General features: G+C 39.3%; 1 protein-coding gene across 1 annotated transcript; it reads right to left on the reverse strand.

Annotated features, from left to right (window-relative positions):
• Positions 1–1,745: 1,745 nt before the first annotated feature.
• Positions 1,746–19,490, reverse strand: LOC106084377 (glutamate receptor ionotropic, kainate 2). The gene is made up of 12 exons (XM_059365735.1): positions 19,328–19,490; positions 19,102–19,254; positions 18,638–18,700; positions 12,565–12,774; positions 12,288–12,499; positions 9,411–9,728; positions 8,875–9,348; positions 7,951–8,174; positions 7,771–7,896; positions 7,269–7,699; positions 2,024–2,283; positions 1,746–1,958 (listed from the first exon to the last, which is right to left on the reverse strand). Exons 1-12 carry the CDS (start codon positions 19,410–19,412, stop codon positions 1,746–1,748), a joined length of 2,769 nt encoding a protein of 922 aa, XP_059221718.1. The 5' UTR covers positions 19,413–19,490.
• Positions 19,491–27,296: the final 7,806 nt, after the last annotated feature.

The following is a 27,296-nucleotide window of genomic DNA, read 5'->3' on the forward strand; positions in this document are numbered from 1 at the left end:
ATTATCCTTGATACAATATCCAATGTTCCAGGCAGTGTGGATTATACCCTCCCTAAGCCTTTTTTTGATAACAAGTACTGTACCACTATTCCTTATAGAACCGATTTGAACAAGGATATTGATGGTGATAGAAATTACATAGACTTCTATACGGCCAGGTGGGCTTTAGGGTTCCAGACCCATAAAAGCCACATTTATCATCCGATTTTGCTGAAATTTGGGACAGTGAGTTGTTTAAGGCCCTTCGACATCCTTCGCCAATTTTTTGGATATAGCTGCCATATAGACCGATCCTCCGATTTAGGGTCTTAGACCCATCGGTTCAGATTTGGATATAGCTGCCATATAGACCGATTTCTCGATTTAAGGTTTTGAGCCCATAGAAGGCGCATTTATTGTCCGATGTCGCCGAAATTTGGGACATTGAGTTGTGATAAAACTTTCGATATTATTTTTCAATTTGGCTTAGATCGGTCCAGATTTGGATATAGCTGCAATATAGACCGATCTCTTGAATTAGGGTTTTGGGGCCATAAAAGGCGCATTTATTGTCCGATTTTGCCGAAATTTGGGACAGTGAGTTGTCCCGATTTTGCTGAAATTTGGGACTGTGAATTGTCTTAGGCCCTTCAACATATTTTGTCAATTTGCCTCAGATCGGTTCAGATTTGGATATAGCTGCCATATAGACCGATCTCTCGATTTAAGGTTTTGAGCTCATAAAAGGCGCATTTATTGTCCGATGTCGCCGAAATTTGGGACATTGAGTTGTGATAAAACTTTCGATATTGTTTTTCAATTTGGCTCAGATCGGTCCAGATTTGGATATAGCTGCCATATAGACCGATCTCTTGATTTAAGGTTTTGGGGCCATAAAAGGCGCATTGATTGTCCGATTTCGCCGAAATTTGGGACAGTGAGTTGTGTTAGGCTCTTCGACATGTATCTGCAACTTGGTCGAAATCGGTCCAGATTTGGATATAGCTGCCATATAGACCGATATCTCGATGAAAAGCCTTGGCCAAATCAAAGGCGCTTTTATAATCCGATTTCACTGAAATTTGACACAGTGACGAATGTTAGGCTTTTCGACATCCGTGTCGTTTATGGTTCTAGTCAGGAATGGAACACAGTCATTAAGTGGCGTAGGTACACAGGGCAACTCTGAGATACGGTGGAATTAACACTTTAATTCGTTAACCCTTTGAGGACGAATGGGACTTATATGGCCCATTTTTTATTGTTTAATAGGGGAATGGGATATAAAAAAAATAAAATCAATACCTTATGGAGAGCTTTATTCTTCCTTTTAAAGGGTTGATTATTCAAAATTCATTGGAACAGGATATTTCGTTAGCTGGATAACGACTTTAAGGCTATTGTTACAGTAATGATATCCCTTAGTGATTAGGAATATTTACAGTCTAATGGATTTATGGTTTATTTGTTTAGGTTAAGTGAAAATTTATGATATTTTATGGCTGCCATAAACAATGTATGGTTTATAATGTTGAATAGGCATCCCTTTATGAGATAACCAGTCTAGTAATATTTGTCAAAGTCGAATGTAAAGAAATTTGAAATAAATTTAATCATTGATGTATCAACATTCAAACCGTTCACATCTTCGTCATAAATCTAACATTAATCATCAACAATTTATTCTTTTTTTTTCTTAAAATAATCTCTATTTACAAAACTTATAAATATATTTTATCATATTTTTTTATAACAACTAACAGGCTTCAAACTTTGGCATCCTTTTCAGGTTTTTTCCTTCTTTTCACTTTTCTCTTATGTTTCTCAGAACTGTTAGTTTCTGTTGCTGTAGAAGGCATTAGGGAGCCACGAGATTGGGAACCCGCCTCAGGACATTTATAAATTGACAAAGGCTTGATTTGTTTCCAAAAATTTACGAAAAATTTAAAGTCTCTGGCCAAAGCCAATTTAGGAGATATCTGAAAATAAATTTAAAAAAAAATTTTACAAATAGTCTTGAGCAACGTAATTTCAAGCCTCCTACCTTTTCTCTTACTGCCATTTTATTGATATACCAAAAGAACTCAGCTATGCCTATAATAATGCCAACACCTATGCCCAATTGCAGAACCAGAAACACACCCCGCAATGTCTGCATATCCATTTGGGTACCATCTGTTGAGGGTGCATCTTCACATAGTACTGTGTTGTTGTGAAAAATCCATTCCCTTTTTAATTTGTATAGGAAACCTTGCTCACTGAGCTTTAAAATTCCCACATTTAACTCGGAACGATAGGGAGCATCTGAAATGAATTAAAAGAAAAGGATTACAAGGATTTATTTAAAGAAATTTGTAAAAATTTTATTTAAAAAGAATGTATTTAAAAAATTTTGTCATTTTGTTGTTGGATTAACCAGCTAAGACAACCAAACCCCCTTTAAAGAGTCTCCATTGGAGAGAGAATGTATTTGGGTCGGGCTGCAGGGATCGCGATTTCGGTCTTTTCCAGAGGCCTCATCAGCTTGCAATGCCACCAAAAGGTTACAAGCCTCCACCCACTCACTAAATAGTGAGCAGTGCACGAATGAAACGCTGGGCTTTGTCATTTAACCTTTACTTATAGCGCAGTAAGAAACCAGTATGGTTTCTAAGGAAAGGCAATACTCGCGATTTCAGCCTCTGCCAGAGGCCTCATCAGCTTGCAATGCCACCAAAAGGTAACATGCTTCCACCCACTCACCAATTAGTGAGCAATGCACGAATGAAACGCTGGGCTTTGTCATTTAACCTTTATTTATAGCGCAGTAAGAAACCAGTAGGGTTTCTAAGGAAAGGCAATAGTCGCGATTTCGGCCTTTTCCAGAGGCCTCATCAGCTTGCAATGCCACCAAAAGGTTACATGCTTCCACCCACTCACCAATTAGTGAGCAGTGCACGAATGAAACGCTGGGCTTTGTCATTTAACCTTTACTTATAGCGCAGTAAGAAAGTAGGTAGGGTTTTTAAGGAAAGGCAATACGTGGGGCGGTGCCGACTGAATAATACCCTACACCTACCATATAAGTACAAAGTGGAAGCTATATCCAATTCCGAACCAATTTGGATGGACCTCGTCTGATGTGTTTAGATGAGTTTTTTAATCAATTCCTATCAAGTTTCGAGCAAATATGCTTAAACTCTAATGAATGCGGTTGACAAATGACAACATTATTGCACATTACACAAAATCTGATGAACATATATATGGGAGCTACATCTATATATAAATCTATGTTGACCAAACTTCTCAGATATTGTGGTAGTAGCCGAGGAAGGGGTTGTGCAAAAATTTGGCAATTTTGGTGTATAATGCACATCGTAGTGGCTCTAGAAGTGAAAATCGGGCGAAATACATATATGACAGCTATATCTAAATCTGAACCGATTTCTATGAAATTCACCAGTAATATTGACAGTCATAAGAAAATCCTTCCAGCTAAATTTCGAGAGAATTGGTTAACAAATGAGCACTTTATTGCATTATTTCTCATAATCGGACGAACATATATATATGGGAGCTATATCTAAATCGGAATCGATTTCGGGCAAACTTTACAGACATTAAGGAAGCCGTAAAGGAAAGCGTTGTACAAAGTTTTGGGAAGATTGGCAAATAAATGCGCTTGCAGTGACTCTAGAAGTGAAAATCGGGCGACATAAATATATGGCAGCTATATCTATATCTGAACCGATTTCTATGAAATTCACCAGTAGTTTCAAGAGTCAAGAGAAAATCCTCCCTGCCAAATATCAAGAGAATCGGTTAACATATGAGCACTTTATTGCATTATTTCTCATAATCGGACGAACATATATATGGGAGCTTTATCTAAATCTGAACCGATTTTGAGCAAACTTTACATACATTGAGAAAGTCGTCAAAGAAAGCGTTGGCGAGATTGGACAAAAATGCGCTTGCAGTGGCTCTAGGAGTGAAAATCGGACGATATATATATGAGAGATGTATATCTATCTGAACCGATTTCTATGACATTCACCTGTAATATTGACAGTCATAAGAAATTCCTTCCTGCCAAATTTCAAGAGAATCGGTTAACATATCAGCACTTTATTTCAGTATTTCTCAAAATCGGACGAACATATATATGGGAGCTATATCTAAATCTGAACCGATTTTGAGCAAACTTTACATACATTGAGAAAGTCGTCAAAGAAAGCGTTGTACAAAATTTTGGCAAGATTGGTCAAAAAATGCGCTTGCAGTGGCTCTAGGAGTGAAAATCGGACGATATATATATGTGAGATGTATATCTATCTGAACCGATTTCTAAGAAATTCATCAGTAATGTGAAGAGTCAAGAGAAAATCCTTCCTGCCAAATTTCGATAGAATCAGGTAACCAATGACCACATTATAACAATATTGGTCCAAATCGGACGTACACATATATGGGAGCTATATCCAAATCTGAACCGATTTTTTCCAATTTCAACAGGCTTCGTCTCTAGGCCGAAAAAACATTCCTATACCAAATTTTAAGGCGATCGGAAGAAAACTGCGACCTTTACTTTATACACAAATGGACACATGGAAAGGCGGACATAGCTAAATCGATCCAGAAAGTGATTCTGAGTCGATCGGTATACTTGTCAATGGGTCTGTCTATCTCTCTTCCTTCTGGGTGTTACACACCAATCCACTACGTCATAAAACTCTGTACCACAGTGGTGGCATAGGTTTGTTAATTTGTTTGTTCCGTATAGGCTCAAAAACGGCTGAACCGTGTTTCATGGCATTTTCACAGATGGTAGAGTTTGAGCCCCCGGTGACAAAAACGTAATACAATTTTTGATATCCGTAGAGTGACGGAACCTCCCCTTACCCCCAATTTCAAAAACACCAGATCTAGCAAATGGGTGCACCGATTTAAGCGAAATTTTCAATGCCATCTTATGGTGCACCAAAAACACGAAATTAGTATAACATTTTGGGGTCAAATAACCTGGGGGGACGCCCTATCCCAAAACCCGCTCGAACGGACATATTTACCAATTGGGGCAATATGGGTATCAAATGAAAGGTATTTGAAAGTGGATTATGGATATGATATTTAAAATTTGATCCAAGTACCCAGGGAGCCGTTCCAAGCCCAAAACCGTCCCTCGCTCAAAAAATAGAATTCGAACTTGGCATAAAAATGTCATCCTAAGTGTTGGGGTGGCCCCCACCCCCAAAAACACCACCAAACAGGACACTTTTACCGCTTTGGGCAATATGGTTATCAAGTGAAAGGTATATAAAAGTTGAGTACAAATCTGACATATATTGGCTTGTCCAAAAAGTAATTGCGGATTTTTCATATAGTTGGCGTTGACAAATTTTTTCACAGCTTGTGACTCTGTAATTGCATTCTTTCTTCTGTCAGTTATCAGCTGTTACTTTTAGCTTGCTTTAGAAAAAAGTGTAAAAAAAGTATATTTGATCAAAGTTCATTCTAAGTTTTATCAAAAATGCATTTACTTTCTTTTAAAAAATCCGCAATTACTTTTTGGGCAACCCAATATATTATTCCAAAACCGCCCAGCAGGACATATTTACCGAATGGCACAATATGGGACTCAACTGGTATTTGGGAGTTAATTACGAATATGGTAATCAAAATTGGGTCCAAGTACCTAAGAGGCCGCCCCAGACCCAAAACCGCCCCAAAGTAGCACCCAAAATCAAAAGTGGACCGATTGGTACTCAAATAATTTTTATTTGGAAGTAGAGTATGAATACGACATTAAAAATTTGATCCCAGCACCCAGGGAGCCGTCGCAAGTCCAAAACCGGCTCAAAAGTACCGCCAAAAATCCAAGTGGACCGACTCAAATATGGGAGTAGAATACGAATAAGATATCAAAAATTTGATCCAAATGCGAAGGGTGTCGCCCCAAGAGTACCGCCTAAAAAAAAAAATTTACCGATGGGGACCATATAGAATTCCAAAGAATGATATTCGGGAGTAGAGTATAAATATGACATAGAAATGGGATCCAAGTATCTAGGGACCCGCCCCAAGCCAAAAACCTCCTCAAAAGTACCGCCCAAAATCAAAGGGGACCGATAGGGACAATATGGGATTCAAATGGAAGGTATTCGAGAGTAAAATACGAATATGATGTCAAAAATTTAATCCAACTAGCTGGGCGCCGCCCCAAGAGTACCGGCCAAAATTAAAAAGTGGACCTATCGGGTTAATATAGGACTCCAATGAAAGATATTCGTGAGCAGAGTATGAATAAGATATTAGAAACTGGATCCAAGTATCTAGAGAGCCGTGCCGCCCCAAAAGGAGCGCCCAAGATCAAAGTGGACTGATCGGGACAATATGGGACTCCAATGAAGATATTCGAGAGTAGAGTACGAATATGGCCCGGTGTGCTCCACTACACCCATACGTGTTTGCCGCCCCCTTTTGCCATGGACCAAATTTGAAGAATATTTATATACATATTTAATTCACAAACAACTTGTCCCGTTCGGTATACGTGTCCATTTGGTTGAACATTTTTGGCTTGGAGCGACCTGCCTGGGAATAGATGCCAAAACGCTTATATAAGTTTCGTATTTTACTCTCAATAACCTTTCGTTTTAACCTCATATTGTCACATCAGTCTACATGTCCGTTTGGATGTTATTTTTCGGGTGGGGTGGGCCCCCTGGGACTTGACCCAAATTTTTATATAAGATTCGTCTTCTACATCCAATTATCTTTCATTTGATACCACATTGCCCTATCGGTAAATTTCATTTTTGGGTGGTTTTGGAGGGTGGGTCATGTCCCACGAAACGTAAGGTTTAATTTTTATATCAAGTTCGTACACTATTCTTAAATACCTTTCATTTGATACCCATATTGTCTGAATTGGTAAACATGTCCGTTTTGGGTGGGTTTTAGGATAGGGCGCCCACCCCCCGGTTATTTGACCCCAAAGTTTAATACCAATTTTGTGTTTTTGGTTACCATAAGGGGGCATACAAAACTTCGCTTAAATCGATACACCCATCTCCGAGATCTAGCGTTTTTGAAAATTGGGGTTAGGGGGAGGGTCCGCCCCCCCCCCCCCAGGGGATATCACAAAATGAAGTACCCTATTTTTACCGGGGGGGCCAAACTATACCATGTGTGAAAATTTTGAAGAATATGTTGCCAAAATCTTAGTTTTAGCAAACATTTTGTCAAAGGTTCAAAAATTTTTTTTAAATTTTTTTTGTCAGTGTATTTTGACTCAAAGTACTTACTCAACGGCACTGCTATGCCATAAAACTTCTCTCCAAAAGGATCTCCTATTGGCATTAGGTCACAATTCTTTTTCGCATAATATTGCAATATGGGAGTCTCCAATAGATAGGCATAACGACCTTTGCTATGCTTGACCCGATCCACGCCTTCCTTATTATCTTTGGTGAGAGCCTCAGGTTTAAAGGATTTCATTTTATTCCAAGCCAAACGATAATCAGTTTCACTGGACTGGGAGAAAAAGAGTGATGTGGAACCTCCCTTGACAGTGCCAAATTGTATTTTATCCTGTTGCACCAGATCATGAAGATTTTGTATGGTACCATCCATTTTGGAGGCGGTTATGAACGAAGTCATCTTGGCCAAATAGGTTTGGGCCATCAACAAAGCAAATATCCACCAAAAGGTGGTAAAGAGACGCATGGGGCCAGCACTGGAAAATAAGAGAAGAGAGTAAAAAGTCAACTTTTGAGCATCTTTTTAAAAATCTAAGGCTAGCCTTACGTTGGCAAAATATCACATCCCACTTGCAAAATTGAGTTTATATGCAAATAAAATGAATTCCTTAGGGTCCAGGTAAGTTCCACTGTATTGGGATCTTTCTGAGTCTTCCATTCGTCTGGGGTGAATCTGGCAAGAAAAATTGACCTTGAGGAAGACGCATAGCTTTTGGTTTAGACCTACCTGGCTAATACCACATACACCAAGGACATCAAGAATAAGGCAATGAGTAAACACAGCCATACAGCCACTGAGAAGGGTTCCAGAAACTGAAAAAGCTCCTTTTTCGGTGGTGGTGGTTTGGAGTAGAGAATCTGCACTCCCAATTGCATGAAGGGCACTGTAAAATCAACCACTGTGCGACGCTCTTGGGTTATGGTTAGATCACAGATGCCCATCTGGGCTTGCTGAAAAGGAAAAAGAAATGAAACAGGAGTTAAACATGGATGAGGTCAATTTTTAACCCTCACACTATTCAGAGGTATCATAAGAAGAGGTAATTTTTGACTGAAGTAGACACTGAGATGGCCACCGTAGCGCAGCATGTCCGACTATGACCCTGAACGCCTGGGTTCGAATCCAGGCGAGATCATGGGAAAAAAATTTTCAGCGGTGGTTTTGCCCTCGTAATGCTGGCAACATTTTTTAGGTGCTATGCCATATAAAACTTCTCTCCAAAGAGGTGTCGCACAGCGGCACACCGTTCGAACTCGGCTATAAAAAGGAGGCCCCTTATCATTGAGCTAAAATTGAATCGGACTGCACTCATTGATATGTGAGAAGTTTGCCCCTTTTCCTTGGTGGAATGTTCATGGGCAAAATTTGCAGACACTGAGATGGACATATCAACGGTAGATTTGATGACTCAAGACGTAACGTTCACAAACCATTGCACTCTAATGAGTCCCCTGGTACAGGGGAGAGTTTTGATTGTTTGGCTGACTGGCTTTAGATACTCCTATGTACCCTTATCTTGGTGGAGTGTGAGGGTAGGGTTCAAACCGAAGGCGGGGCAGTTACAATGGAATGGTGTGTTATGCCAATCTCTTGTAATGGATGGCCTTTGAAATAACTTTTCTCCCCTATACTTCTACCCCCAATACTTACATTGTCCATCAGCTGCCTTACAATGCCATCCCATTCATTGGTATTCGGGTCATAAGCTCCATATTTATTATCCGGCACTGGTTCGAAGACAAAATCGAAATGTAAATTCTTGGCCAACTCGAACAGTAAGTCCACAACATAACCCTTAAAACGATCATTGCCCTCAAAGTGCACACCTTCGGGTTCTTCACGTATCATAAAATAGGGTTCTCCAATTCTAGTTGCCACGGTGTATTTAATTTTCTTCTTTTGATAGTCAACATGATCGCCTTTCTTTTTGGGCTTAAAGACTTTGCGGGTAAAATTCGATATAAGATTATCATAGACCACCAAACCATGCTGTTTGTTCCAGACATTGAGAGTGTCGTCGACCATAACATCGTATATCTCCAAATTAAAATCATCGCGTATGCCAAAAGAGTTGACTGTGAGTTTTTGGGTTTTATAATGCGGCTCCAGATGTTTTTGATCCAACTGGAATATAGGAAAAACAGAATTAGATTCTTTTTCCTGAAAAACAATCTGAGATGACAAACCTTTTTCATTTTATCTATCAAATCATTACCCGATTCCCAAAAACCACCCTCACATGAGACCTCTGGTACTGGTATGGGATCAGGCTGAAAAGTCTGCTGTAGGGCATTGTATAGCAGCACTAAAGCATCGTAGATATTTTGTTGATTCAATGTCTGTACACTGTCTTTCTCTCCCGGATCAAAGACATCTGTTTCACTGTGCACTGGCGGTGGTATATAGGAGCGCAGTCTTACGCTGGTAACATTTGATAGAAATATATCGGATAATAGTTTATCTATGCCACTGGTATGAGTATCCAAATTAGTGAGGAAAAAGCTCTGAAAAAAGAAAACAGAGATGGTTAAGCCAAGTTTAAACCGATATTAATGAAAAATAAAAGGTCCTGCGAAGCTAGAAGAGCCATAGGTTGGAAATGATACTCCATCAGCTTCCTACTTTCTCTCAGTAATAGCCTCTTCTACAGACGAACCGGATTTCCCCATAGGATTTTCGTCGTCCTCCCAACGATTGGTATAACACCTAAACTCGAAGGTCGACCAGGACCTAAACTCGAACTGCGTCGCTCCGAAAAGCTTCGCATTTACCAAGTTTACCCATGGCTATCCTCTTGGTCCTTACGGCCAATTCGTTTCCCCCTCCCCTTTCCCGTTTCCACCCACTCATCTTACTGCCTTACACTTAATGCACAGACGTTGGAAATTTTAACAAAACACCTCATGAAAATTTTCAGCCAAATTGGATAAGAATTGCGCCCTCTAGTGGCTCAAGAAGTTAAGATTCAGGACCGCTTTATATGGCAGCTATAGCAAACCATGGACCGACATGGCTCATTTACAATCCCAACCGACCTACTCTAATGAGAAGATATATGCCTAGAATTTATGACTAGCTTTACTCCTTCGAATGTTAGCGAGCTTCCGACAGACGGACAGATTAACGGACGGACAGATGGACGGACGGACAGATGGACGGACGGACAGATGGACGGACGGACAGATGGACGGACGGACAGATGGACGGACGGACAGATGGAAGGACGGACAGATGGACGGACGGACAGATAGACGGACGGACAGATGGACGGACGGACAGATGGACAGACGGACAGATGGACGGAGGGACGGATGGACGGACGGACGGACGGACGGATGGACGGACGGACGGACGGATGGACGGACGGACGGATGGACGGACGGATGGACGGACGGATGGACGGACGGATGGACGGATGGACGGATGGACGGACGGACGGATGGACGGACGGATGGACGGACGGATGGACGGACGGATGGACGGACGGATGGACGGACGGACGGATGGACGGACGGATGGACGGACGGATGGACGGACGGATGGACGGACGGATGGACGGACGGATGGACGGACGGATGGACGGACGGGTGGACGGACGGATGGACGGACGGATGGACGGACGGGTGGACGGACGGATGGACGGACGGATGGACGGACGGATGGACGGACGGATGGACGGACGGACGGATGGACGGACGGATGGACGGACGGATGGACGGACGGATGGACGGACGGATGGACGGACGGATGGACGGACGGATGGACGGACGGATGGACGGACGGATGGACGGACGGATGAAATGTCATGACGATCAAGAATATATATACTTTACGGGGTCTTTGACGAATATTTCGAGGACTTACAAACGGAATGACGAAATAAGTAAACCTCCAGTCTATGGTGGAGGGTATCAAAAATGCAAATTTTGCCCATGAGCATTCCACTAAGGAACACGGGCAAACTTCTCACATATCAATGAGTGCAGTCCGATTCAAGTTTGAGATCAATGATAAGGGGCCTCGTTTTTATAGCCGAGTCCGAACGTCGTGCCGCAGTGCGACACCACTTTGCAGAGAAGTTTTTACATGGCATAGTACCTCACAAATGTTGCCAGCATTAGGAGGGGAAAAACACCCCTGAAAATTTTTTTCTGATGGTATCGACAGAATTTGAACCTAGGCGTTCAGAGTCATAGGCGGACATACTTACCTCTGCGCTATGGTACCCTCATTAGGGAAAGAGTACTAAAACAACCCTTTCTTTAAGGAAAGGGTATTAGAACTCCCTCTCCTTTTAGGGAAAGGGCACTAATACTACGCTTTCTTTTGGGAAAAGGTATTAAAACCACCCTTTCCCTAAAGAAAGGGTGGTTTTAATACTAAATACTCTTTCCAAAGTTCAAAACTAGTTCCAAATATGGTTTATTTTCAGAATACTTTTTCAAGCCAGCCTGTTGTGTAGGCAGCAACGATTCCCTTATTCTGACAATGACCAGTCTCTTCTTTCTTCCTTCAATACTTCCTTTATTTTGCAAACTATCATTGGACCAAGTACATCTTTTCCTTAAGAACATCCGTCTGCAGGAGTGGTAGTAAGGCTAAGTACGGCTTTTCTTGTCTTTCTTTTTCACATATGCTTCAAAGCGAGTTCTTTAACTAGGTAGTCTGCCTCTGTTTACAGTGACAGTGTGACCCTATTGAAATATGTGGGAAATTATTGTTCGATACATTTTCGTCTTTCTTTTCCATATATGCTTCAAATCGAGTTCTATAACTATTGGGTTGCCCAAAAAGTAATTGCGGATTTTTTAAAAGAAAGTAAATGCATTTTTAATAAAAAGAATGAACTTTAATCAAATATACTTTTTTTACACTTTTTTTCTAAAGCAAGCTAAAATTAACAGCTGATAACTGACAGAAGAAAGAATGCAATTACAGAGTCACAAGCTGTGAAAAAAAAATCCGCAATTACTTTTTGGGCAACCCTAACATTATTCCTATAAATTTCTTTACTGTATATTTTCAAAAACAAAACATTTCCTTATAACAGAAGTACTACTTACATTAAATGATGTCGTCATATTGAAATTAATCGACTCCCTCATCAATTCCACAATTATATCCGATGGGCAATCGATGAGCACATTTCTCTCACGAGAATTTTTAATAACTTTCCAGAGAACACGATAATCATCATCTCGATGAAATGGTATCAACTTAATGCCCGTTTTATGAAATTGCTTCCATGCCAACAGGTGTTGCATGCGAGATAAATCTTAAAGAATACCAAGAAGAGATTAATACAAAAAAATGCTATTCGAAATTTTCTCTCATACTCACCCGATGATGTTTCATAGGCTATTGTGAATGTCTTCCAATTCAGGGGTTCATTTTGTACAATATCCATTAGGGCCTGAGACAAGACATGAACCGATGGCGCCACATTGATGGTGTACAAATATTTGCTTAGCACCGCATCCGTTTCTTCACCATGCCAATCGAACTGTAGATGGGGTATCCCCGTCATATTGCACAAAACATTGACGATGTCTAGGCACGTGAGCATAAAAAAGTAGACAAAATAAAAGCATAAAACGGAAAATAAAAACAAAACAATAAACTATAAAAATAAACACTTATTTTTATAGAATCTAGCAAAAAAGTATCAAAAAAGAGGGCATATTATTAGCAGCAGGAGAACAAAGTGGTTTTTTCTTTAATTAAGAGCGATAGGGAGAAATAGCATTCAAAATAGATCAACTAATATATTCACCATCTCAGAAGGAGAGCAATATTGGTTTTTCTTTTAACAAAGAGACACTCTTCTAATCTGTTGCCAAACAGATCGCGAGAGAGAAATCGTTCATAAAGTTGCAAAGAGTCCTATTCCTATGCAGGTTTCCACCTATCTCTCGCTCTCTCAACCTCTCTCTCTCTCTCTCTCACCCTAACTCTCTCACCCTAACTCTCTCACCCTAACTCTCGCACCCTAACTCTCTCATCCTCTCTCTCTCACCCACTCTCTCTCCTCCTCTCTCTCTCACCCTCTATCTCTCACTCTCTCTCACCCTCTTTCTCTCTCTCGCTCTCTCTTTCTTTGCATCTCATATGTAGGTCAATAATACGAATTGTCATTTTCGTTTGTTTCATACAGCTCTTTGCCATTTGTCATTTTCTAGGATCATCGAACGGGTGCAAATAGAAAAATTAATTGTTGTGTTTAGAAGAGTGGCCATAAAGTGGACGGAAATAAATATTTACGATTCGACTGTGGTGAATATGCCGCCCGGTATACATTCCTGGTGAATACATAGTAATATACGACTACCCTGCAAACATTTTTAATCATTTTGGAAGAGCATGCGTCCCCGCGATGAATAAAACAATCTTCTTAAAGGTTTTTACGCAATTGTTCTACCGGATGAGTCGCGAAACACTCTTCAGGGATATCATTGGGCAATAATTTGCATGTGCGGAAGTTTCAGCAACTCTTCTCTTAGGTTAGGTTAGGTTTATCTGGCAGTCTGCCTGCCGTCAGACCCACTTGACAATTTTGACAAATTTTTTCACAGCTTGTGACTCTGTAATTGCATTCTTTCTTCTGTCAGTTATCAGCTGTTACTTTTAGCTTGCTTTAGAAAAAAAGTGTAGAAAAAGTATATTTGATTAAAGTTCATTCTAAGTTTTATTAAAAATGCACTTACTTTCTTTTAAAAAATCCGCAATTACTTTTTGGGCAACCCAATAATATGTAATAAACATAAAAAAACACTCATTTTTGACTCGTGCTGGCAAATAATGCTCAACTCTTCTAGAAGAGTATTTTATTAACCCTCTACAAAACTAACTTCATAGATCTTCCCAGACTCTTCTGAATTAGTCGTAAGCAACTCATATAATAGATTCGCGGAATACTCTTCCAGAAGAATAGTTTTAAGGACACAACTCCTCACGATGGTAGAATCGTCTACGAATCTTCGACCAGCTCGTCCTAGATCATAACCTTCATCTGGAAGATTCGCGGAAGATTATTTGGCGATCAAAAATGTTTGCAGGATAACAACAAGTAAAAGCGTGCTAAATTCGGCTGGATCGAATATTATATACCCTCCACCATGGATCGCATTTGTCAAGTCCTTTTTTAAACATTTATGAGCTATATCAAGTTATTCACCGATATGGACTTGTCATGCCGCAACGTCAAATTAGGAGGTCGGTTTATAAAGCAGCTACATCAGGTAATGAACCGATTTAGACCATACTTGGCACAGTTGTTGGAAGTAATAACAAAACACCTCATGCAGAATTTCAGACCAATCGGTTGAGAATTGCACCCTCTAGAAGCTCAAGAAGTCTAATCGGGAGATCGGTTTATATAGCGGCTATATCAAATTAAAGACAGATTTCGACCATACTTGGTACAGTTGTTGAAAATGATACCAAAATGACCTATGCAAAATTTCAATCAAATTGGATAAGAATTGCGCCCTCTTTAAGCTCAAGAAGCCTAATCGGGAGATCGGTTTATATGGCAGCTTATCAGGTTATGAACCGATTTAGACCATACTTATCGCAGTTGTAGGAATTCATAAAAAAACAACTAAGGCAAAATTTCAGTCACATTGGAAGAGAATTGCGCCCTCTAGAGGCTCAAGAAGCTCAAGACCCAAGATCGGTTTATATGGCAGCTATATAAGGTTAAGAAACGATTTGAACCATACTGGGCACAGATGTTGCAAGTAATACCAAAACACCACATTCAAAATTTCAATCAAATTGGACGATAATTGCGCCCTCTAGAGGCTCAAGAAGTGAATGATCGGTTTATATGGCAGCTATATTAAAACATGAACCGATTTGGCCCATTTACAATCCCAACCTACCTACACTAATAAAAAGTTTTTGTGCGAAATTTGTAGGGGCCTAGCTTTACTCCTTCAAAAGTTAGCGTGCTTTCGACAGGCATGCGGACGAACATGGCTAGTTCGACTTTAAATGTCATGACGATCAAGAATATATATATACGTTATGGGTTCTTAGACGCATATTTCCAGGTGTTACAAACATAATGACGAAATTAGTATGCCCCCATTCTATGGTGGAGGGTATAAAAATCAGAAGATCGATTTACATAGAAGCAGTATCTATGCACAGATCAAATAAAATGAAGGTTAGTAAAGTCAGTGGGAAGTCATTAGAGAAATCACTGTAAACAATGTTGGCCTAATCGGATGAATATTGCGCCCTCTATAGGCGCAATCTATCTTAAAAGTTACATTCAGTGTCGGATTGCTTATTTTTGTTTAGTTCTGCAAAAAATTGAACCTTTGCAATAAAATCCATCGGAAAGATATCAATCGACATTCTGTCAAAAATTTAAATATCGGTAGTACCATCGATAATTTGCCACCTCCAATACTGGTCATGAAGTAAGTGCGGTTTGGGGGTGCTGGTAAAGCCATTCAGATATTTCGGATATTTTATTATTTTCGGGGTGAGGCGGGCTTCTACAATCCACCTCCAAAACCAAGAGAATAAAGTAGATATAACATTCAAACTTTAATGGGCCGACCCTCCCCTTACCCTATTTTCAAATACATTAGATCTCGTAGATAGATGGGGCGATTTGACCGAAATTTGGTTTTCTAGTATGGGGGTATTTTTGGGGTGAGGCGCGCCCGCCCCCAAACTTCAATTTCCTATTCTAGTCTCAAACATCTTTAATTTGAGCCCCATATTGGCGTTATTGGTCAATATTTCCATTTGTCTGGCTTTGGAGGCGCCCCCCCTAGATATCCCACCCTAACTTAGGATACCTAATTTCAGTTTTCGGTTTTTTATAAATTAGGTATGCTAGGGTGGGTGGTTTATTATAAATTTGGTATGCTAGGTTAGGTATAGGGTGGGATATCTAGGGGGGCCACCACGCCTCCAAAGCCCGCCAAATGGAAATATTGACCAATAACTACAATAAGGGGCTCAAATGAAAAATATTTGAGACTAGAGAAGGAATTTGATGAGTGGGGGCCCATCTCACCCCAAAAATGTCCCCATATCGGACAAACCAAATTTCGCTCAAATAGACCCATTCATCTCCGAGATCTGGCGTTTTTGAAAATAGGGTAAGGGGTGGGTCCGCCCATTAAAGTTTGGATGCTAGATCTACTTCATTCTCTAGGTTTTGGTGGTGGTTTGGAGGAACCAAAGTGGATATCACATTCATACTTTACTCCCAAAAACCACATTTGAGCTACATATTGCTAAAGGCGGCTTATATATGTGGTTTAGGGGGATTTCATGAGGTGAGGCATCCCTTAAGCACTTGGCCATAAATCAGATTTGAGCCGCTTTTTGCCATAGTCCACAAATATGTGCAGTTTGAGGGATATGTAGGGTGGGGTGGCCACCCACACACTAACGTTAGGTTAGGTTTAGTTGAAAAGAGGTTTCGGATATTAATCCGTCCCATGCCACTATGGACAAACACCTAAGCCAGTAATCGGCTTGTTTTGCGCTCTAAATAAAGGGTGATTTTTAAGCTGTTATCTTTTTGGCAGCACTGGTTTACACAGCTCACGCACATTTCGTGTTTTGTATCACTGTCAAACGTCTCCAGTTTGGTCTATAATTTAACCATGTATCGTCTTACAAACGAACAGCACTTGCAAATTATTGAATTTTATTATCAAAATGCGTGGTCTGTTAAGAATGTTCATGGAGCGCTTCTTTCATTTTATGGTCAGTTTAATCGAACCACTGAAGCAGTTATTCGGGCTATTGTGACAAAATTTCTCATCAAATCTAGTAGCTTGAAATTATGCACATATACCTAAAATTGATGTAGGTCTTTGGGGATTGGAAGTGGGCCATCTCAGATTTGGATATAAAGGGTGATTTTTTTGAGGTTAGGATTTTCATGCATTAGTATTTGACAGATCACGTGGGATTTCAGACATGGTGTCAAAGAGAAAGATGCTCAGTATGCTTTGACATTTCATCATGAATAGACTTACTAACGAGCAACGCTTGCAAATCATTGAATTTTATTACCAAAATCAGTGTTCGGTTCGAAATGTGTTCATTCACCGTAACGTTGCGTCCAACAGCATCTTTGAAAAAATACGGTCCAATGATTCCACCAGCGTACAAACCACACCAAACAGTGCATTTTTCGGGATGCATGGGCAGTTCTTGAACGGCTTCTGGTTGCTCTTCACTCCAAATGCGGCAATTTTGCTTATTTACGTAGCCATTCAACCAGAAATGAGCCTCATCGCTGAACGGTGAATGAACACATTTCGAACCGAACACTGATTTTGGTAATAAAATTCAATGATTTGCAAGCGTTGCTCGTTAGTAAGTCTATTCATGATGAAATGTCAAAGCATACTGAGCATCTTTCTCTTTGACACCATGTCTGAAATCCCACGTGATCTGTCAAATACTAATGCATGAAAATCCTAACCTCAAAAAAATCACCCTTTAGCTCCCATATAAACCGATCTCCCGATGTGACTTCCTGAGCCTCTGTATGCCGCATTTTTTGTCTGATTTGGCTGAAATTTTGCATGTGGTGTTCTGTATTGACTTCAACCAACTGTGCCAAGTGCAGTCCGAATCGATTAATAAACCGATATAGCTCCCATATAAATCGATCTACCAATTTGACTTCTTGAGCCCCTGAAAGCCTCAATTGTCGTCCGATTTGGCTGAAATTTTGCACGTGGTGTTCGGTTACGACTTATACGGCAATAACTGTGCCAAATTCGGCTCAAATCGTCCCACATCAACCGATCTACAGAGTTTACTTCTTGAGCCCCTGGAAGCCATAAATTGTGTGTGCTATGTTCTGTTAAGGTTTCCAACAACTGTATCAAGTACGGTTCGAATCGATTTATAACCTGATATAGCTCCCATATAAACCGATCTCCCGATTTGACTTCTTGAACCCTTGGAAGCCTAAATTTTTGTTCGATTTGGCTGAATTTTTGCATGTGGTGTTACGACTTTCAACAACTGTGTCAAGTACGATCTAAATCGGTCTATAACCTGATATAGTTTCCATATAAACCGATTTCTCCAAATTTTCCAAAATTTGCAATTAAATTCCCCCATGCGAAAATTTATGAAATTGCGGTCTTTAGGTAAACAAAGAAGACAACCTTGTGGTTAAAAAAATCATAAACAAAAAGTTTACCATACACACCGTTCAACATGAAAATGAAAAGTTGACGGCGTTAATGTGGCCAAAAGACAAGGCAGACGTCATAAAAATTCTTGTGACGACAAACATTAAAATAGTTTATTTTATTTATTCCATTATGATTAATTTGTTTGTTTCTTTTATGTTTTTTTCTCTCATACCTCCAATCTCCGTCTCCCCTAGGCGTCCTGTTTAAAAATAAACACTTACCACTTTTTGTCGCCGAACTTGGGCCAATAATGGCGGCAACACTATTTTGCAGCAAATCACAAGCTAAAAATTACCAAAACAATATACTTTAGTTTTTAAGAGTTTTCTTATGGACATTAGGTTGTATTGAAATAGAAAAAAATAGGAAAAATTTTAATGAGCTGAATGTTAAATATCTAATAAAAAAAAACGTTTTTTTAAGCAATTGGATCAGTTGCATGGATTTAGCCGTTGCCATCAGTTTTCTTTGAACTTTGCATTTCTGACCTTCAGTTTGGCGAATTCAAGTTCGCTTCTCCGATCATTTCCATATTTAAACGTAATCATATTTGGTATCCATTTTATTTTTTCAATTTCTTTTTTTCAAAAATATTATTTCGATACAACCTAATGTCCTTCATGAAGCACCACTTCTAATTTAGGTTAAGAAGTGTCATTTTGCACAACAAAATATTCATAATTACCTATTTCTTGCAAGATGACACTGTCATCTTCACTTAGATAATGTTTGATGGGATTAAATTCCAATTGGTATTCCTGATTCAGGTAATTTATATCCTGAACGGCCGTATCGAATGCCGCCTCCAAATCAGTTTCATCTTTAAAGAATATAGCACCTGTAATATTTGTGTGTTTTATTTTGCATATTGCTATACATTTGGGGGGTCATGGGAGACTTGTTAACATTACCTATATTCAAGATCTGCTTTTCAACATTTGCGTATAACGCTCTGATGATTATGGTGTAGATGATGATGTGAAATAATAATTTCATTTTTGAATTCAGGTTTTTGAACGTTCACATTACGTTTTCCGTTTTTGATTGGCATTGACGGTCATAAAGGCATTATTTTGTATAGTTTATTTATTTTAGTTCTTGATTTTGTTTAAAGATAAAATAAGGTAAAAATTAAACAAAAAATCTGAAAATATAACAAGTAAAAGCTTGCTAAGTTCGGCCGGGCCGAATCTTATATACCCTCCACCCTGGATCGCATTTGTCGAGTTCTTTTCCCGGTATCTTTTTTTAGGCAAAGAAAGGTTAAAAAAAATTGCTATGCTAATGGATCTAATATATCAAGTTATGGTCCGATTTTGACCATAATTGAATTAAATGTTTGAGACTGAGAATGTTTGTAGAAGTCATTGTGTAAAATTTCAGCCAAATCGAATAAGAATTACGCCCCTTAGGGGCTCATGAAGAAAAAAAAGACAACGGTTTATATGGGAGATGTATCAGGCTATAGACCGATTCAGACCACATTTGACACGTATATTTAAGGTCATGGGATAAGCCGTTGTACAAAATATCATACAAATCATATAATAATTGCGCCCTCTAGAGGCACAAGAATTTAAGATCCCAGATCGGTTTATATAGCGGTTTATTATAGGTTTTAAAAGAAAGTAAATGCATTTTTAATAAAACTTAGAATGAACTTTAATCAAATATACTTTTTTAACACTTTTTTTCTAAAGCAAGCTAAAAATAACAGCTGATAACTGACAGAAGAAATAATGCAATTACAGAGTCACAAGCTGTGAAAAAATTTGTCAACGCCGACTATATGAAAAATCCGCAATTACTTTTTGGGCAACCCAAATATCGTCTGAATCGATCTACAGTTCCCATATAAACCAATCTCCCGATTTTGCTTCTTGAGCCCCGAATCGGACTATAACTTGATATAGCTCCACATCCTCCCCCGTCCGTATGCATTATTCTTTGTTTGCCTAAAAAGAGATACTGCGCAAAGAACTCGACAGATGCGATCCATGGTGGAGGGTATATAAGATTCGGCCCGGCCCAAATTAGCACGCTCTTACTTGTTATACCCACCACCGAAGGATGGGGGTATATTCATTTTGTCATTCCGTTTGCAACACATCGAAATGTCCATTTCCAACCCTATAAAGTATATATATTCTTGATCAACGTAAAAATCTAAGACGATCTAGACATGTCCTTCCGTCTGTCTGTTAAAATCACGCTACAGTCTTTAAAAATAGAGATATTGAGCTGAAACTTTGCACAGATTCTTTTTTATCCATAAGCAGGTTAAGTTCGAAGATGGGCTATATCGGACTATATCTAGATATAGCCCCCATATAGACCGATCCGCCGATTTAGGGTCTTAGGCCAATAAAAGCCACATTTATTATCCGATTATGCTGAAATTTGGGAAAGTGAGTTGTGTTAGGCACTTCGACTTTTTTCTTAAATTTGGCTCAGATCGGTCCAGATTTGGATATAGCTGCCAGATAGACCGATCCGTTGATTAAGGATCTAAGGCCCATAAATGCCACATTTATTAACCGATTTCACTGAAATTTGGGACAGTGAGTTATGGAAGGCCCTTCAACATCCCTCTTTAATTTGGCCTAGATCGGTCGAGTTTTGGATATAGCTGCCATATAGACCGATCTCTCGATTTGAGGTTTTGGGCCCAAAAGAGGTGCATTAATTGTCCGATATCGCTGAAATTTGGGACGGTGAGTTGTGTTAGGCCCTTCGACATCGTCCATCAATTTGACCCAGATCGGTTCAGATTTGGATATAGCTGCCATATAGACCGATCCTTCGATTTCGGGTCTTAGGCCCATAAAAGCCACATTTACTATCCGATTGTGCAGAAATTTGGGAAAGTGAGTTCTGTTAAGCACTTCGACATCCTTCGTCAATTTGGCCTAGATCGGTCCAGATATGGATATAGCTGCCATATAGACCGATCTCTCGGTTTTAGGTTTTGGGGCCATAAAATGCGCATTTATTGTCCGATATCGCTGAAATTTGAGATAGTGAGTTGAGTCGGGCCTTTCGACATCATTTGTCAATTTGGCTTAGATCGGTTCAGATTTGGATATAGCTGCCATATAGACCGATCCTCCGATTTAAGGTCTTAGGCCCATAAAATCTACATTCATTATCCGATTTTGGTGAAATTTGGGACAGTGAGTTGTGTTAGGCCCTTGGACTTCCTTCTTCAATTTGGCCCAGATCGGTTCAGATTTGGATATAGCTGCCATATAGATCGATCTCTCGATTTAAGGTTTTGGGCCCATAAAATGCGCATTTATTGTCCGATATTGCCGAAATTTGGGACAGTGAGTTCTGTTGCGCCCTTCGACATTCATCTTCAATTTGTCTTAGATCGGTTCAGATTTGAATATAGCTGTCATATAGACCGATCTCTCGAGTTGAGGTTTTGGGCCCATAAAAGGCGCATTTATTGTCCGATAACGCCGAAATTTGGGTCAGTGAGTTGTGTTAAGCTCTTCGATATCCTTCTTCAATTTGGATCAGATCGGTCCAGATTTGCCATATACACCGATCTCTCGATTGAAGGTCTTGGCCCCATAAAAGGCCCATTTATAATCCGATTTCACTGAAATTTGACACAATGACTTATGTTAGGCTTTTCTACATCCGTGTCCGTATGGTTCAGTCTGTATTTGAATATAGCTGTCAAAAAGTCCATTATTTTATTCTGCAAAACTGAACAGTGACTTGTATTGGACCACTCGATGTTCGTGCCGAATATAGTCCATACCGAGGCATATTTCGAAATAGCTGCTATGGGTGCATAAATTATACATTTTTCCACCGGATAATAACGAAAGGTGGTTTACATATATACCCGAGATGGTGGGTATCCAAAGTTCTGCTCGGCCGAACTTAGTGACTTTTTACTTTTTTTTAGAACACATCTGTTGTAACAACCAACCAATCGTGCTATGTATGGAATCGGTCCATTACCTAATATAGCTATCATATAAATCGATCTGGGGTCGGTTTATATGAAAGCGCCTCTAGAGGGCGCATTTCCTATCTGATTCGGCTAAATTTTGGTACGACTTGTTTCGCTATGACTTCAAACAACTGGGATAAATATGGTTAAAATCGGTTCATAACCTGATATAGTTGCCATATAAACCGATCTTGAATCTTCTTACCCGATTCGGCTGAAATTTGGCATGACGAGTTTCGTTATGACTTCCAACAACTGCGTTAAGTATGATTCAAATCGGTTCATAACCTGATATAGCTGTCATATAAACCGATCTGGGGTCTTGACTTCTTGAGCCTCTAGAGGGCGCAATTCCTACCCGATATGGCTGCAATTTTGCATGAAGTGTTTTGTTATGACTTACAACCACCGTGCTTAGTATGGTTCACATCGGTCCTTAACCTGATATAGCTGTCATATCAACCGATCTGGGATCTTAATTTCTTGAGCCTCTAGAGGGCGTACTTATTATCCGATATGTCTGAAAAATTGAACAGCTTCTCCCATGACCTTCAACATATGTGTCGAATGTGGTCTAAATCGATCAGTAGCTTGATACAGCTTCCATATAAAACGATCTCCCTGTTTTACTTCTTGAGCCCCTAAAGGACGCAATTTTTATTCGAATTGGCTGAAATTTTACACATTTACTTTTACTATGGTCTCCGACATTCAACTCAATTATGGTGCGAATCGGACTATAACATGAGATAGCTCCAATAGCATAGAAATTTTATTCTTTGTTTGCCTGAAAGGAGATACCGGGAAAGAACTCGACAATCGGATCCAGGGTGGAGGGTATATAAGATTCGCCAAACTTAGCACGCTTTTACTTGTTATAATTTAATTTTTGTTATCCACTTTTTATTTTTGCATTTTTATTATAATTCATTTTTATTTGCTTTGTTTTAATTTGTCTAATTCAATTATTTATTTAATTTTCATTGACGTAGGTAAATTAATTCCGCTTTAATCACTTTATTTATTATATTGAAAAATATATGGAATTATGCCTTTAACTTGTCCACAACATCTTTGCAGCATTCACGCAATGTGATCCTAAGGATTTGCTAGCCTAAGCTCCAAAAGATCTTAGTGGGAAAACATTCAAAGCAAAAGATGTTGTAGGCACTTAAATTTAAACATAAGAACAGTCGAATATATCCTCTCTATCATATTTCATAGCACAAATGGAATTTCTATACGTATAAGCGTTTTGACCGTTGACCGAAAACGAACACACATTTTCTAATGTTTACGCCTTTTTTATGATCGCTTAAATTCGCTCAAATTGCACAATAATATTTGAAATGTTCACAAATTCACAGCAATTTTCCAAAGCACTAAACACCATATAAATTTTTTAAGACATATGAAACATTTTTCTTTTAATTATTGTATTGGAATTTGATTTTTATTTTTTTTTTGGAAATTTCTTAAATTGTTTCAATATTTTAATTCAAATACATTTTTTGTAATTTTTAAGATTTTTTTTTTGTTTTCATTGCTCTTATTTTTCATAATTTCTTTATCTTACAAAACTCTGATTTTATAAAATTTTAATTTTTTTTTCAAAGATTTTCCACGTCACACCACTAAAATTACTATGAACACTCAAACACACACCCTTGAATGAATATTGGCCATAAATTTCCAAAATTTCCTCTCACACCATAAAAATTATCAGTTTTTTATAAAAACAACACACTTTTTGTCCGACCGTTATGTTTTTAGGTGATCCACCATCATCCGGTTCCGAGCGTTAACTGAGCCACTTAGTGTGTCTGGCATTCTACACCGTGTTGCTTCTGCTTGACAGAGCATCCAAATCATAATCATAGACAATATAAACGCTCCGCATAGTGAAACATAATAAAAAAAGACCCATATGCTCATTACACTCGTCCTACTCAGCATTGATGGTTTGATGATGTCTGGTGTTGCTTAAACACTTTTTTCTTGGGTCAACAACAATTTTGGAATTTTATACAGAGCCAAATGGTGGAAGGAAAAAAAGTATTTTCTCTCACTTGGCTAATAGATAGGCTGCGTGAGTATTGTTGTGTTTATAGATTTTATGCCTTCGTTTAGTTTTTTTTTCTTTGCCCGTCATTCACATTGAAAATATTGCCGATAATTTCATTATAGATTTTTCTGAAGGAAGAGGGAGAAAAGGCAAGCAGTGTGTTTGGAAAACATGTCTGAATAGTTTTTTTTTTTTGGAGAGGCCTGTCATGTTTTGTCTTTTGGCGTCCATCTAATGGCATCATTCGTCGCATTGAGTTTTTTTTTTCACTCCTATAGCATTTATAAATTATTAGCCCATATGAGATGTTCCAAAAGGGAATGGTGTGCGTATGATAAATTTTAATACTTATACGTCACCTGGTGACAATAATTAATAACAGTCATACGCCCTGGTGGTACCCAAAATTGAATATCCACTTTTTGTGAGCACAAAAGAGGTATTTTAAATTTGATATCCATGGTTTTAAAGCAGTGATGGGCACACATACACATAAAAACATAATAAAATGTGTTTATATAAGGGATAGTAAATCCCGACCAATCAAACAAGTGCAAAATAACAACAATGCGTCGACCGAACGAAGGCAAACAACTTGCTTACACTGCCCGTGTGCTCTGTTCGTTTTTCCTATGCCCGCGGGTATAGGAATTTATGTCCGGTTATGTGTTTAGGTGCCTTTCTATGGTTAAAAGGCACTGGGTTATACAAACCTCTCCTACGTCTGTACCGAGTAATGTATCCGTAAGGTAATTTTCATCCAATTATGAACTTCATTACTTTGTTTGTAACAACTAAAAACATTGATCTAAGACCAATGGTTATCTTTCAACCTTTTCTTCGCTACCATTGAATATCTCATATCTCAATATGTATTCATGAAAATATCCAATATGTTTCAAAAATAAATTTGATTTCTTTGATCTAGAATGCCACACTCATAAAACTAAAAATACCCAGAAAAACGTCAACGATCTATATTTTAGATTTCCAGCCAATATGTATTATTTAATAGAACACAAGGTAATCTGTCAAAAGACGAACCATCAATTGAAAGATGGGTAGCATTAAATAATAAAAACATCCAATGAGTTTTGATGGGGTAAACATATGGCAAGGTAATGAGAAGAAGTGGGTTTACTTACTTACTTTAATTGGCTATGACAGAATATTTGTTCCACTAGCCGAACGAAGAATAGCGTTCCAAGCGCCTCGATCTTCGAGGTGTTTCCCACAACTTGATCTTTCCATCGGGCCTTTGGTCTTCCTGGATTGCGTGTACCACCGTGTTTGCCTTCAAAAGACTTCTTTGCTGGAGCTTCTTCATCCATTCTGACAACATGACCTAGCCAACGCAGCCGTTGTATTTTGATGCGTGTAACTATGCTATCGTCGTCATACAGCTTATACAGCTCTTGGTTCATACGTCGCCCATAATCTCCGTTAACGCAAACTGGTCCATATATTTTACGAAGAATCTTTCTCTCAAATACTCCAAGCACTGCCTCATCTGCACTGTCTCATGGGTTTCACGAATCTTTAATCGCTTGACATCAGTCAAGATGCGAGTTGTGGGACAGAGAGTATGACGTGACCTGCTTATGGATTGCATCCTCTTAACTCATCCAATACCTTAAAAAAAAGAGATCCTAGTATCTTCTTCCTACAATGAATTAAGGCCAGACATTGGCAGAGCAAGTGTTAACAACTTTCCACGGCGTCGCTTTCATGACACCAGCGCCATTTTTGAAGCCTATCTGTGGAAACCAACATTTGTTCAACTTATGTTGTTTGTGCAGCCACCTCTGATATACCTGTGAGCAACATAAAGCTTTGGATCCCATGCTCATACCCTTAAATGCACTTACCACCGCTTGAGTATCTCTTATCGCAAAAACCCTTGCCTGGAAGATGCTACAGAGCAGACAACTGTAGGTTAGGTTGAAAAGAGGGTGCAGTTATTAATCCGCCCCATGCCACTATGGACATACACCTAAGCCAGTAATCGGCTTGTTGTGCGGTTTAAAAACTAAAAAGTAACCTCGAAAAAGAAAATCTAAGTTAGGAATTCCTTGCTGCTTACAAAATCCTTAATTGTTTTCAATACCACTCCCCTAAGTTGGTTCATGTCCGGTATTGTGTCCCCACCGAAGTGCCGGTATCTGTTAGACGCGAAAGCCGGGCAATGACAAAGGAAATGATCCAACGTCTCAACATCTTCCCCGCATGCCCTACACATGCTATCACTTGCCGCATCGATTTGACATAAGTGAGCTCGTAGTCCTATGTGTCCAGTCATGATACCAATAGCTATACTGACCTCCTTCTTGCTTTCTTTCAGTAATAGGCAAGTCTTCTAACGATCTGGATCCCCCCATAGGATTATCGCCGTCCTACCGACCGTTTCGCTGTTCCACTCCTTTAACTCGGACTGCGTCGACCCGAAAGGCTTCGGGTTAACCAAGTTTATTGACAGCAGTCCTTACCTTTTAGAAGTATTATAACATCGTCTGCGTAGCATACGGGTTCAAATCATTTATGGTGGTCATCCATAGGAGTGGCGATAAAATGCCCCCTTGTGGCGTGCCCTGTGCCACTTTCTCCCTTATATTTATGCCATTGTCTTCTAACGATCTGGATCCCCCCATAGGATTATCGCCGTCCTACCGACCGTTTCGCTGTTCCACTCCTTTAACTCGGACTGCGTCGACCCGAAAGGCTTCGGGTTAACCAAGTTTATTGACAGCAGTCCTCTGGCCTTCAAAGCCAAATCGTCTGCCCTTTTATTTCCCCTTACTCCGTTATGGCCCAGCACCCAAACGATTCGGATTTTGTCATCCTCAGA

This window comes from Stomoxys calcitrans, chromosome 3 (assembly GCF_963082655.1).
Source record: "Stomoxys calcitrans chromosome 3, idStoCalc2.1, whole genome shotgun sequence".
Taxonomy (NCBI): Eukaryota; Metazoa; Arthropoda; class Insecta; order Diptera; family Muscidae; genus Stomoxys; species Stomoxys calcitrans.

Excerpts from the sequence above, each read along its gene's own strand:
- LOC106084377 (XM_059365735.1), bottom strand. The coding sequence starts at position 19,412 with ATGAAATTATTATTTCACATCATCATCTACACCATAATCATCAGAGCG. Across the intron at positions 19,255-19,327 it reads AAAGCAGATCTTGAATATAG|GTGCTATATTCTTTAAAGAT; the intron begins GTAATGTTAACA and ends CAAATATTACAG. Across the intron at positions 7,700-7,770 it reads GGATGTGATATTTTGCCAAC|TGCTGGCCCCATGCGTCTCT; the intron begins GTAAGGCTAGCC and ends CTTATTTTCCAG.